General features: G+C 40.5%; 1 protein-coding gene across 1 annotated transcript in view; it reads right to left on the reverse strand.

Annotated features, from left to right (window-relative positions):
* Positions 1 to 1,095: 1,095 nt before the first annotated feature.
* Positions 1,096 to 13,582, reverse strand: part of slc22a23a (solute carrier family 22 member 23a) — a 37,119-nt gene continuing 24,632 nt past the window's right edge. Inside the window, exons 6-10 of the mRNA XM_086043426.1 lie at positions 11,625 to 11,727; positions 8,988 to 9,223; positions 7,804 to 7,836; positions 7,353 to 7,476; positions 1,096 to 5,653 (exon numbers count right to left, since the gene is read on the reverse strand). Coding sequence (XP_085899552.1) covers positions 4,507 to 5,653; positions 7,353 to 7,476; positions 7,804 to 7,836; positions 8,988 to 9,223; positions 11,625 to 11,727 — 1,643 coding nt within the window. The 3' untranslated portion in view covers positions 1,096 to 4,506. The remainder of the gene's footprint in view (positions 5,654 to 7,352; positions 7,477 to 7,803; positions 7,837 to 8,987; positions 9,224 to 11,624; positions 11,728 to 13,582) is intronic.

Raw genomic sequence — 13,582 nt, forward strand, 5'->3', positions numbered from 1 at the left:
AAGCTATTCATTAAGCTGCCCTTTGTCCTCCGTGAGCCAAGCAGAGGTTGTCTTTGGCGGTGATCTCATTCCTGTTGTCGCACTTTGGGGGAATCGTGTATGCGTGTCTGTATAGCTTTAAGACGATTGATAGCACTGCTGAAATATACATCAAGCAGCAGTCAGGAGGCGGCTATAGTGCAAAGCATAAAGACGGGGCATGTTAACAGTGGGGGCATTCTTCCTGCAGGGCGGCCTGTTGCCAAGCAACTTCATTGTGTCCCCTGCAAGGAAATTGTCCAGACAGGATTTAGAGTTTGTAGCAGGATTTGGTTACACGGCGTCACACAATCAGAGTCCAACTCATTCTTACTGCGCCGTGCCGCCGCAGCAAGGCAAAACACGGCAGCCGTTTACGTACTCGGCTCCTGTTGAAATATTTGGGACACCTGCACAAGTGCAGGAAGAACAAAGAGGAATGCTGAGTTTTGATGGGCGTGAATAGTGTTAGTTATTTGTGGTCGTTTAGTTTTAGAATTACTAACATATTTAGTTGGAGGAAATATATAAATAAAACATTAACTGAAACAAAAAATAAATACAACTGATACAGTACTATTTTTGAGAACCTCATATAGCAACAGTGGATAGAAAAAGTCTGCACATGCAGGTTTGGGCGATGATAAAAAAATAATCTATACAACATTGTGATGTATGACCTGTATACAATGTAATTGATTTTTTTTTTATAAAGGTGAAGAAAAAAATAAAACCACTAATAAAACTAATAAAAACTCAAAATAAGATATTTTCGAAAAATGAAGACTAACGAAAACTACCTAGTTAAAACGAAGTTAAAACTATAATGAAAAATCCACATAATGTGCAGTATTAACTAATCATATTCAAACTTGTATTAAACGGTAGTAACCCCTGCTACTATTTAAAGTGCCTCTGATTAATCCTAAATAAACTCCAGATGTTCTAGTAGGCTTTTCCTGCCTTTTTTTTTTTTTACTTTCTCGCAGAACCCTGAAGGTTTGGCGCTAAAACTGAAGCTCAACCATCACACGTTTTTCTACATGAGTCCTTCGGAAAAACAAAGTGAAAGGCTGATCAATAAATAGTGGTTTATTCTGACAACAGGTATGGCTTATATACAAGTGCGTGTAAGAATTTGAAAACAAAGTCAAACCAAACATTCAAATCATAAATCGTACAATCAATGGATTTCTTTTTACTTTAATTTTTTTTTTTTTTTTACATTCATTCAATCTCCCTTCAAGAGAGGAAGTAAGCAGAACCTGAACACTTGATCACATTTCACAAATTTATTCTTAATCCTTCATGTTTACATTCACTGTTCCAACTGTATCGGACGTCCGCTCAATGCTTCCACCGGTGCGTAATTGTACTTGTTATATTGCGAATGCTTCAGTCAGCACCGTGCAAAAGCTTGATGAGATTTGACACGAGAGTCTCATTTGTTATTTTAATATGGCCGCTGTGTTTGCGACACAAACACACACGCACGCACCCACACACACACACACACCAAACGAAAGGAAGCCAAGTTAAAGCAAAATCTCTGCAGCAGATGTCACCCATTCCACTGTCAAAGTCTGCATCATCAATTGTTCAAAGAAAGCTCCTTCTTCCCTTTTCTATTGTTATTTTTTCCTATTTGGGAAAAGCTCCATTGAATGTACAAAGTATTAGGGCCACACAAACGGAAACGTCTGAAAAGAATCATGAATATAAAGTGGTACAGTTATGAGATCATAAGTCATATTAAAATAAAAAGACAATGTAGAAGATTTTTTTTGGGGGGGAGGGTATATTTTTATGAAAATACAATGTTCCAATAGTATGAATAACTAACTATGAGGAAAAAAACTATTTCAGAGTCAAAATCTTGAGTTTGAGTTGAGTTTCCAGTAAATTTTTGTATGATGATTGAAAATTCTAAGTATTACCAGAAAAAGAAAAGTAACAATGAAAAACTTTCAAATGTTAAGGAGAGAAATAAAAAAACAGTGATAAGTCATTATATTGCAAGAAGAATTCTATGACTTTCCTATAAATAAAATGTGATTAAAAATGTGATCGTAAAATTACAACTATTACTGTAAAATCATGCCTTTTTTAAAAGCTTGACTTTTCCAACTTTTTCTGGTTAAACAAACAAAAACAAAAAAAAGTATTTTCTCATAACAATCCATTTTCTTTCTTACAACTTGGACTTTGCACCAGGTAAAACGAATGTATAACTTTACCATATTGTTGATTTCGTTTCGGTGTGGCTCTAATACTCCGCCAGTGTGACGTCACATGATTGCAGGGAATTTGTGCTTTGAGGTGTGTAGCAGCATCAAACACTGGCACGAATATTTTACAACTTGATCATCCACCTTGAAGAACAATAACAAAATCGATCGTATTTTGATTCAAGCCGCATTACATCATTCACAGGAAGAAAGCAAAGAAAGAAAAATCAAGCACAATCTTATCGTCAGTGGACATGGAGGAAGAACCTTTCAGGAAAGAACCTGTGATTTTTTTTTTTTCTGCGCAAGATCTCTCGAGCCGCCGCTTTCTGTTCCTCCCTGGGCAAATTCCACGCAATACAATGAGTCACAAACAAAACAAACAAAAAATCTCCGTCTGGCTTTGGAGTTTTTTTTCAGTAATGACCCTTACTTTGCTATATGAGCATGGTTGTAAACATCTCTGCAAGACTGTCAAGTATAGACGGGAGAGTCAAGTCTTTCATAAAGCAGTTTAGTTGTGCGTGGATGTAAAAAAAAACAACCTACAAAAAAACGCACAAAATGAATTCTTTTTCTTTTTTTTTTTTTTAAATGCTTTTCGTCTTTGCCGACTATTTTTCGTACCGTGTGAGGCATCATCAATATTGCAAGAATGAAGCTTTGTACATTTATCAGGTCAATCATAGTTTTCAATTTTGTTTACACACACACAGACACACACACACCCACACACACACACAGAATTATGCACTTGTTGACAATATCAATACAATATTATGACATTGTTTGAAAAAAAAAAAAAAAAAAAAGAAAAAAAGAAATCACCTTTGTATGCAGCTCCTTCCTATGAAAAACATTCTGATCGCCTCCATTGATCTGATTTACTCCATACACATTCAGTCTATGGCAGGGGGCTGCACAAAACAAGCCCCCCAAAACATGCAATACTCATTTTTGGCACCATTTGAACATTTTCATTTTGGTTTTATGGGGGTGGGGGTTATTTTGTGCTGTTTCTTGTGATTGTTTACTTAGGTACATGGCCCAAAAGCAAGTCTTATTCTTCCATAAAGTGCATAAGAAATCTATCAGACCAGTTTAGGATGCCCGAAATGAACAGCTTTAGTAATTACCAAAAATCATTGTTTTGCTTTCTGTCATGGACAATATAAGAAGGTCCACCGAACAACTCAGTGGAGTAAGAAAAATGACAGGACATAGTCTGAAAATTATTATTCATTACTACAAATAAAGTATCTTTCACTTCTTGGTGTCAATAAAGTATGTTGACACGAGTTGGCGAGTTTCACTTTGGAGAAGTAGTGCTTTAGCCAGTAAACTCTTAACTCATTCACTGCCAGACATTTTCAGACTCTTTTTTACCTAAACGTTTGATAACATTTGAAAAAAAATATATGTATAAATTCCTGGGATTGAACGGCTGGACTGTGAAAAGTAAATTTGTCAATGGCAGCGAATGAGTTAAGGGGGATGTCAATTTGTGGCATATTTTTGCTATTTGGGGATTTCAGCGCCTAAACAGTTTCAGATGTGTGAAAAGCCTTAAAGGAAAAATTATTTTACTCTCATACTGACAATTGTAGAAGTGACCAGAGACAGAATGAAGGCCATCTCAGTCCCAAGAATTCAATCCTATTGAAACCCTGTAGAGGGAGCTGAAGAGGAGTGGACCCAGTTTGGACCAACAGTTGGATTTTCCTCTTTCTTATTTTATTTAGACAAAAAATGAAATTATTAAATGCTAAAGGACACATCTTAACCAGGTGTGCCAAGAATTATGGAGGGCAGTGTGCTTTACTGGGCCGTGTTTTTAGTGGGGTGCCGCCAGATTCTTCGCCTGGGCTCAAAGTTTGGGATACGATTTTCGGGAATGTGGCCTAATAAATGTGTTAAGCACTCTATGTCTGACAAACATTAATTCATTTGGACTTCTCAGCAGCATTTGTCCTGACGTTCTGGTGCTTGTTCCTGATTGACTCTTAAAAAGTCGTTTTTTCGTCCACTGATGCAGTTGAAAGGCTGGTGTTTTTTTTTTCTTTTTTTCGGTTAACTGACATAAAAAAATTAAAAAAAACTAAACAAAAAAAAAAACAAAAAAAAGGAAAAAAACAACACCGTCACAAAGCAGTTTCTTGTGCAGGAAAAGAAAAGGGATCGTGTTTAAAGACGACCCAACTCCAGGCTGGGACGGCCTTCTTATTAAGTGCGAGGGGATTTATTTGCAGCGGCATCGTCATCATGACGACGCCACGCCGTTGAGGGCGTTGCTTTCTGTGCTGGCGCTGATTGACAGCACGCCAGAGTCGATGGGGGAGGAAACAGTACAGACCAGGAGAGAGGGGGGAGACGCTCCAGAAGGGCTGGAATCGGACTTTGAGTCTAGGGAATCCCGTAAAGGATGATCAGTCAACGTGGTCGCCGTGGCGGCGGTTTCTGTGATGGGGGGAGGAGGCGGGGAAGGGGATTCGGGCGGTGGCGTATGGCTCGACGGGGGTAAAACCGAGTCTGGAATGGGGGAAGGAGGGGGAGAAAGATCACTGCCAGAGGAGGGGTCCGGCGGAGGAGACGGTGGCGTTGATTCGTCCTCTATTTCCAAGTGGATGTCTGAGCAGAGGGAGGCAACTTCCGGGGAAGGGAGCGCCGACGACGGGGGTTCGGCTACAGTGCTCTCTGGCGACGGAGGACCCGATCCGTTGGACGTAGGGTCCGCGTCCGGGTGGTCAGGGGATTCCGGCGGGGGCTCCTCGGAGGCGCGGTCCGGAAGAGCTTCCTGCGTCGGGGACGGATGCAGAGCGTCGTCCGTTTGGAGGACAACGGCGTGAGTGAGGGGCTCGATAGAAGCATGGACCACTTCCGGAGGCTTGTCCTCGTCGGGCAACAGGGGGTGCGAGCGCGCAGGCGTGGAAGACAGGAGGCGCTCTTTGCTGGCGTGCGTGATGTCATCTCGATTCAGCACCGCGCACGCGCCGTCGTCGTCGTCGTCGGGCCGATCGGGCCCGGCAAGGGCGGTCAAATCGGCGGCGGACGAAGCGGCCGAGTCCATGGTGGAGACGGCGGTGGCGGCCGCTTCGTGCAACGGCGTGTCGTGCACGCGCGTGTAATCTCGGGTGCTCTCGGAGGGCGCCAGCAGGAGGCGCTGCTCGCCGGGCTTGCGCGGCGGCAGCAGCGGCTGGCGCGTGTAGCTCTCGCCGTCGGCCAGCGTCTCGGGCAGCGGGTGGTAGCGGGTTTCAGGCAGCAGCAGGATGCAGATGATGCAGATGAGCGTGCAGCAGGCGAAGATGATGTGGTGCAGGAAGTAGCCCTTCTGGTTGTGCAGCTCCATGATGGGCGCCGTCAGCATGCCGAAGCCGGCGCTCGCCAGGACCAGGCCCAGGCCGCCGCCCCTACAGCAACATCAGTGATTAGACATATTACGGCTGGGCGATTACGGAAAAAAAATAAATATCACATCTATTTTGAATGATATTGAAGTCAATACCAAAATTCAACTTGAACTCATTCACTGCCAGACGTTTTGTTTGAAAAAAATGTAGTCCTGTGTTTGAATGGATGGACTGCGAAAAGTGAATTCGTCAATGGCAGTGAATGAGTTCAATATAACTTCGAACAGAACCAGAAAATACATTTGTAACAAATGATCATAATTCTAATTATAATAACTGAATATATATCAAAATGAATTCAACAACATAAAAGAATAAAATATTAGCAATATAAACAATAAATGCATATAAATAACGGCTATGCATGCATTGGCCTTGTAAGAGCATTGTGGCGTCAAAGGGAATCCGAACGAGGAGCGTCGTCGACGTCAATTGCCGGCAACTACGTATTTTTATGAGAATGGGCGGGGAAAGGTCTTGGCCAACTGTTGTTTGATAATCAAACTGGGAAAGTGAAAAATAAAACAAAGCAAAAAAACACTCACTACGGCCACCAGATTGGAGGAGCTCACCGTGTGTCACAAAAATGTGTCAACGCCTAAAATATGGTGATCATTACAAGCAGTTTGTGATTGACCACGTTAAATCCACAACAAAGAGTGTCACAAAAGAGAGAAAAGACGATGGAGATTATTTAAATTTACACGTCGCAGTGATGATGTAATGATTTCACTACATGCCGTGCCGCACAGCACATTAAGTGTTTTTTGATTTGAATCGCAGGTAGCCAAAATCAAAATCCGGATTCCATTTTGATTAACTGACCAGCCCTATCCATCATATGTTTTTTGTGTCTAAAAATAAGTTCATTCTAAGATTTGTGGCTACTTTTGTGTAAAGGCTCACCAACATAGTGAGCAATGAACACAACTGAAAAACCTCAGCAAGAACATTGACAATGGGCCATGGATGGGTCTTCCAGCATGACAATGCACCACAGTACGTTTGCATGTTGCCACGGCAACAAAGGAATGGCTCAAGAAGAAACACATTTAGGTCACGGAGTGGCCCAGTCAGTCTCAACCAACAGAGGAGGGAAGTGAAGCTTTGATTTTCCAAGCCGCAATAAAGCTATTAAATGATTTAGAGAGAGCTTCTACCCACATAATTAATAAACAAGCAATATACAATTGGGCATTTTTATTCCTTTGCTACAAATTCAGCTGGGGATCAAATAATCACTCCCCCCACTTTATGTCGGTTCTGATATCATTTACTAAGTTTAGAGGAGCCTGGTCTAGACAGCAGAGAGCGCTGCAGCGCCATTTCATTTCCCAACCGGCGCTACTTGCACTCCACCAGATGGCGCTGTTCAAGCACTTAGCATACAACATCACCACTTACGTAAGGCCACATACAGTAAACCTCATGCCGTGCTCAGAGGAGATTTTGCACAAGCTGCCGCCTTCATGTGACAATAATGCTGACAAAAGAGGAGTCTCTGGCACATGCGCAATTATTCCATCTCAGTGTGGAGGTGGAGCAGCAAATCCCTTCAACAGAGCTCAAGTCACTGGTGTGTCTCACTAGTGCTGACTGCAACACCAGATATTTTTCATATTCGGGGGTCCTCGGTTTATGTCGGAGGACCTTTGTTCCTACATTTGTACACGAGTGGCAATGAGCTGGTGGGCTTTACCTGATGACGGTGGGTGTGATCTCAGCACAGAAGAAGATGCTCAGGTTGCTGACTGCGTGGGAGGAGAACATCCCGATAATGGAGAAGGCGATGGAGAAGTTCTTCTTCAGCGTGCCTGAGCTATCTACATACAAACACAAGCACGAGTATTGTTTCTGCCTATAATCATATTTTTAAATGGATAATTGCAACAAAATTAAATGGCAATACAGTATAACGTTCTGCATATACAGGTACTGGACTGTACTGTAGCATTTTTAGAGTGTGGAAGCACATGCAGCCTCTAGGGGCGCTGTTGCAGCACAGATAGATTTGGGCCTTTTTTTCCCCCTCTGAAGTGCAGGTGCAATGTGCATGTGCATTGAGTCTAGTCAGCTGTTACTTTTGGGTGCCTGTATAACTAATATCTAAAATCCCATAAAATGATTATAATCATGCAAAATAGACTTACCTATATTGAGATGGGTGCTGTACTTTCCCAGCACTGGAAGAGAAATCAGAAGAAAGGATGTGTCAGTGGTGAGAAAAAAAGTAAAATAAATAATAATAAAAAATAAAAAAGCACGACTCCCTCATGATTATCAATGAAATCCACAATCCAACGCGGGAAAAGATCATCACACCATGAAAATGCAATGCAACACTTTGATGTGACACAAGTTGAACATTAAGTCACCACTAACTGAATAAACATGTCTTGTTGGTACACATTGACCACTATAGCAGGTAGCGGTGATGTCCAAAGGCTCCATTATGAGCAACTAACATGAGCACAGGACATGCCTCGCTGTGCAAGCACTGGATATTTCATTAGGTACGCCTGCATAATCACAATTCAAACACAATTCACCCTGTTCAAAAAGAGGCTTCCGGTTTAATGGACTATAAATAGTAATTTTTTTTTTTGACAATATATGGATACTGTACAACAATCTGACAAATAGTATACTGCTCCGTATTCTAAACCATGACATGTTTCATTGTAATATTGTGTCCAAAACAAAAACAAATTAAATTCCAAATGACACTTTGTTTATTATTTTCTTTTTATATGTAATTTTTAAAAAATGAATAAAAGAAATTATCAATAAATAAAATTTACAACTGTAAAAAAAAAAAAAAAAAAGGCACAACATGTTTGAGATAAGGAATACATCATTTGATTTAATCTTTAAATTTGTCAGTTTTTCTGTATAAGTACAAATTATCACTGGATAAAGACAAATCCATTACCAAAATATTATCATTATTTACTTATAGAAAAAAGTATTTATTATTTCATCTTAATAAATTACAAAAATGTATTTGTTCAAATTAAGGCCCCTCCCTGACACATTGCTTACCACTAATAGACACCTAGTGCTTTCTGCAATTGAATAAATAATAGTTCTCTGCTCCTGTAAGAGGATGGTACTTACTAAAAGGCAAAATATCTAACACTAAAGCTCTTATTTTGGCACTGGAGAGTATTTGTCACTATCTTATTCAAATACATTAGATGGTCAAACACCTCTTTATAAGAAGCAGTGCAGTTTTACACCACTGCCAAATAAAAGTACAATATTAGACCCAGTATTAAATGAAGTGTCAACTGCAAAAGCATTTGCTTGAATCAAAGTGATCATGAGAACTCACAGTTGGGCAGGCCCAGCTGCAGTAATGACGCCAACGCGGTGATGATCATGAACATGAGGAGGCCGCCGCGCCGGCCCATCAGGCCCACCGCCGGGCACAGCGCCAGGCAGGATGCCACCGCAATGCCCGCCATGGTGTAATAGTCGGCGTAGAAGTCATGAAACATGGTGGTTTCTTGGGCCTCCGGGTCCATCATGCTGCGGGCGAAGCAGTGGTGGATCCCGTAGCCTGTTAGCCTGCACGCACAAGAGAAGAAATACATACAATGCACGCTGGAGGAAAACAAGTCGCTGAATCCAAAAAAAACAAATCTATTCGAAACTCTAAATTTGACTGTCGGACAATTTAAAATTCAAGCTGAATTTTCTAGAAAGATACGTATTTAAAATTGCACCAAAACTTGTAATAGGAAACATGCATGATGTTATGCAAGATCTCCTATATAAATAAAATTGTATTGTATTATTAATATTCTTTCCATTAATATTATTTCTACTATTGTTATTATTAGTTCTACATTTGCGTCATTTGTTACATTTTTTTTTCAATCAGAGATGCAAATTTTAGATTTAGATTTTTTGCGCGCTGCCCCCAAATTTTTAACAATAATTAATTTGCAATTCACCTTTTAGTCCTACCTAAAAAAATACAAATTTAAATTAATTTGAAAAAAGACTATTTGTTGTATTGTATTATTAGTAGTAGTATTATTTGTATATTACTATGGATAATTGTTGTTGATAATGACTGTAATTCATTCTTTAGTTCTACCTAAAAAAGACAAGCTTAAATTAAAATAATACAGTGATTTATGTAAATAATTTTATGTTTTATTTCAAGACCAGTAAACCTCTTTTTCATACTTGTATGGAAGTCACTGTTATCCAAATTTTCCCATATAGTAATTTTTTATCATCATTATACATTTTTAAAATGTAAGGGACATGAAAAAAAGTTATTTCAAAAACATTTTTAAGAAGGAGTACAAGTACAAATAACGCAATTCCTATTTAACCGACTTTGGTAAAAACGCAATGAAAAGGCCTCAAAAGAGAGGCAGTAAACTCGATATTTTCGTGAGCTGGGCCCGCCCACTGGCCGTTTGACCCAGTACGTCCGTGACGTCACTGGCCCAGTCGAGTCGTCTTCAGAAACTGAAAATGGCGATGGCCAGCTGTCGCTAAGTATTGGTCGCTCATTTTTACTGTCCAATTAAAGGAGAAACTAAATGAATCAGAAGAAAAACACCGATGAGCACACTTCACAGCCGGCCAGTCGGCAACATGGCTCGATGATGTCATATCCGCCTTCTGCACCATATCGCCCCACCCGGAAGATTTTCATAGTGTAATGCTAAATCAAGGAAATCTGTTAATGTGTATCAATTCGAGAAATCGAATTTTCAATTGAAAAATTTCAACCAAGTAAAAAATGATGGTCAACATTTGAACCGAAAACGGATTTCTTTGACTTCCCTTATTTCCCATGGGGGTCGACAATTTTGTTTGACCTCAAGAGGCTCAACAAGACACTTCATGAATAGGATCTGCTTGTTGTAGTTTGCAGTGTCCTGCACTGCAGCATGCTTTTAAATATTTGAATGTCCTCATGTTGCTCGGTGATTTAACATAAAACTGAAACACAAAACATTAGAAACTCCTCTATCATGACACAGTTGTTGACCACTGCAAACTACAACCACAAGGATAATCGTTGTTTTCAATGAATAGCCTTCTAGCAGCGTCAATCAAAATGAAGTAGCGAGTGTCGATTCAACCCGATCTACTAAAATGACATTTCAAAGTCCACTGCGCTGCTGCGTAATCCAAAGCAATCCACAATGTACTCTGTCAACACGCACATGTTGACAGACAAGCGCACCAGGATACACAAAAAGCAGAGGCGAAGCTCCCTCCCTCTGTGTGTCTCAGTTTCATAAGGACGGACGCTCATGTAAAATTTACGCCGACTTCAGGAGTCAGCGACGCGATACGCTGTGCTGAGTGTCTGTACGTGCTAAAGAGCAGGTCAGGGATGGAGGGAAAAGGAGAAAGCAGGATAAAAATGGAAAGGCGGCGCTCTTGTTGAAAGACCAAATAGCTTGGTGGGGAAAGAATTGAGGACAAGTGATATGTATTGAATTTGCGACTGAATAGTTGGATGCAAGGCTGGATTCGGATTTGCCCCGTCAACGCGAGTTTGACGCCGTTCAAATAAACAGATTGGTGACATATACACACACGTCTGTTCCAATGACAACAAAATGTTTTTTTTAAATGACTACAGAGAAAGCACAGACCATTAGATAGGGTCTAAATTTGCTATTAGCGGTGTGTCCGTCATTAAATAAGTCAAAAAAAACTGCCGACAGTAGCCAGTGGAGTCATGTGGTGGTTACAAATCAGTGGTGGGGAAGAGTCAAGAGCAGCTAAACGCAATGTAACATTAAATATTTGCATTATTTATGTACTGGTATTATTGATTACTTCCTTCCTCTTAATGCTTGCGTGTAATGAATATCCGTGGACAAAGACCGTTCAAAAACAAAAAATCTGATAAACTGTACAAGCTACAAAATGGGAATTGGGAAGTTGAATTCGCAGTGTAAATCTACACGCACGTCCCAAAAACACTTACGAGTTGACGCAGAGCACAACAATATTCTTCCATAGGTTCCTCGTCCGGGCCATCTTTACGATGCACGTCTTTTTGGGCTTGCGTTGAAGAGCTCTCTGCAATTCTGGGAACACAAAAGCGGAATTCACAGAAGAGTCCGATGGAATTTTGACACTAAAAACAACATTTAGGGCTGACATTTTTGGATTATTTCACTGTACAGCACTAGGTCACTCAGATCTTTTCAGATTAGGTTTAGAGTCAAACTGTAAAAAACATTTACTGTATGTCTGGTTCACTGTAAGCAGGCGGAGCAAGAGAAGCAAGGCAGCCTTGTGTGCAATTTTGCTGCTTGCTTTGAATGGGAAAAATTTGGATCAGCCAGTGGTCATAAAATACTCGGGATGCACTAGTACAACTTTTTCCCTGAATTAAGTACAATTCCTTACAATAGAGTACTTGCGGGTTAAAGAGCACCGATCCCTGATAATTTTTCCAGTGGACTAAATTGAAAGATCAACATAAAGGATAGCAGTAAATTGTTTAATATGGGCTCAAAATTTCAACTGTCATCTTTTGTCTCAAGGAACGAATTTTATTTTTTATTGTAGATTAATTCAAGGACAGAAATGACGTTTTTTTTTTTTTTTTTTTAATGAGCATCCTCTGACAAATTTGACCTATATTCATTCGACACAAGCAAAACGGCTGATAAATCAAAAAATAAATACATCCCTAAATTGTCTTGAGGGTTCTCCTAGCTGCACTTTTAGCTGTTGCTGAGGAAGTTGGCATTTTTTTCCAACAGTATCCTGCCACCTCTTGATTGGTAGCGTGACGCGCTCCATACAAAGTCGACCAAATGAGTATGTGTGCTCGCAACTGTGCTGCTTTGAGAGACACGTGTGATATTTCACCGCGCAGTTTCGAAGACGCTGCCACCCAGGAGGGGCCATTAAAGGAGAAATGGCACCTACGGGATGTGTTTGGTTGCCGGTGAAACACGCCTCACACTTAGCGCTTCGGTGTTTCCACGTGAACTCGGGCATGTGACAGCATTCCGCAATCCAGTGCCTCCGGGGTTATCGCTGACCGGATCGCTCCGTTTTTTTTATCGATCGCCTGGCCAAGCTGCAAATTTCCCAGCGAGACGCTCAAGGCCAAAGATCAGTGTGGCATTGGGTTCATCCTCAATTGATTGTTCCGCATGCGTCGGCATCAGAGCTTTTTTAAAAAGCTACAATGGAATGTAGTGTTCAAGGATGTCAAAAGAAAACTAGACGTCTATACGGTCGTTAAATCTCCATACAATTTTGGGGGAATTTCCCTCGGAGAACGCAGATATTTTTATGATACTGTATATCATGTACACCACTCACAAAAATAAGAGATACTTGGCTTTTTGGTGAATATATTTATCTTAATTATGGTGCCAACATGTTCCTTTTTACTGCAAATGAATATCGGTTCCAAATATAGGTTACTGCCTCCTTGAGAATTAACTCATTCACTGCCAGACATTTTCAGACCCTCTTTTACCCTAACATTTGAAAAAAATTGAAAAAAATATAAATAAGTTCCTGGGATTGAATGGCTGGACTGTGAAAAGACAAGTCGATTCTTCAATGGCAGTGAATGAGTTAATAATCGGTATTGGCTCTCAAAAAAAAAAAAAAAAAAAAAAAAAAAAACAGTCTATCACTATTCAAAAATTTCTTGGCCATAACAGCGCGTGTCTTCCTGAGCCACGTGACGAAGTATTCTTATCCCGCCGCACAAGCTAATATTTTTGGACCATATTTCGAAACCAGGAAATGTCTTGTTCGCAGGAAAACGAGGACTCACCATAGTTGAATGTCAGGTGGCATCAATATTGATACCTTGTGCTGGTGTAACCGTACTGTCAAACTGACAAACCAATAAAGGTCAAAATAAGACGCAAACTAGCAAAACGTATGAGACGTCAACAGCGCACTTGT

Source organism: Filicampus tigris, chromosome 10, assembly GCF_054856515.1.
Source record: "Filicampus tigris isolate MCC_2025a chromosome 10, RoL_Ftig_1.0, whole genome shotgun sequence".
In the NCBI taxonomy this organism is placed as follows: domain Eukaryota; kingdom Metazoa; phylum Chordata; class Actinopteri; order Syngnathiformes; family Syngnathidae; genus Filicampus; species Filicampus tigris.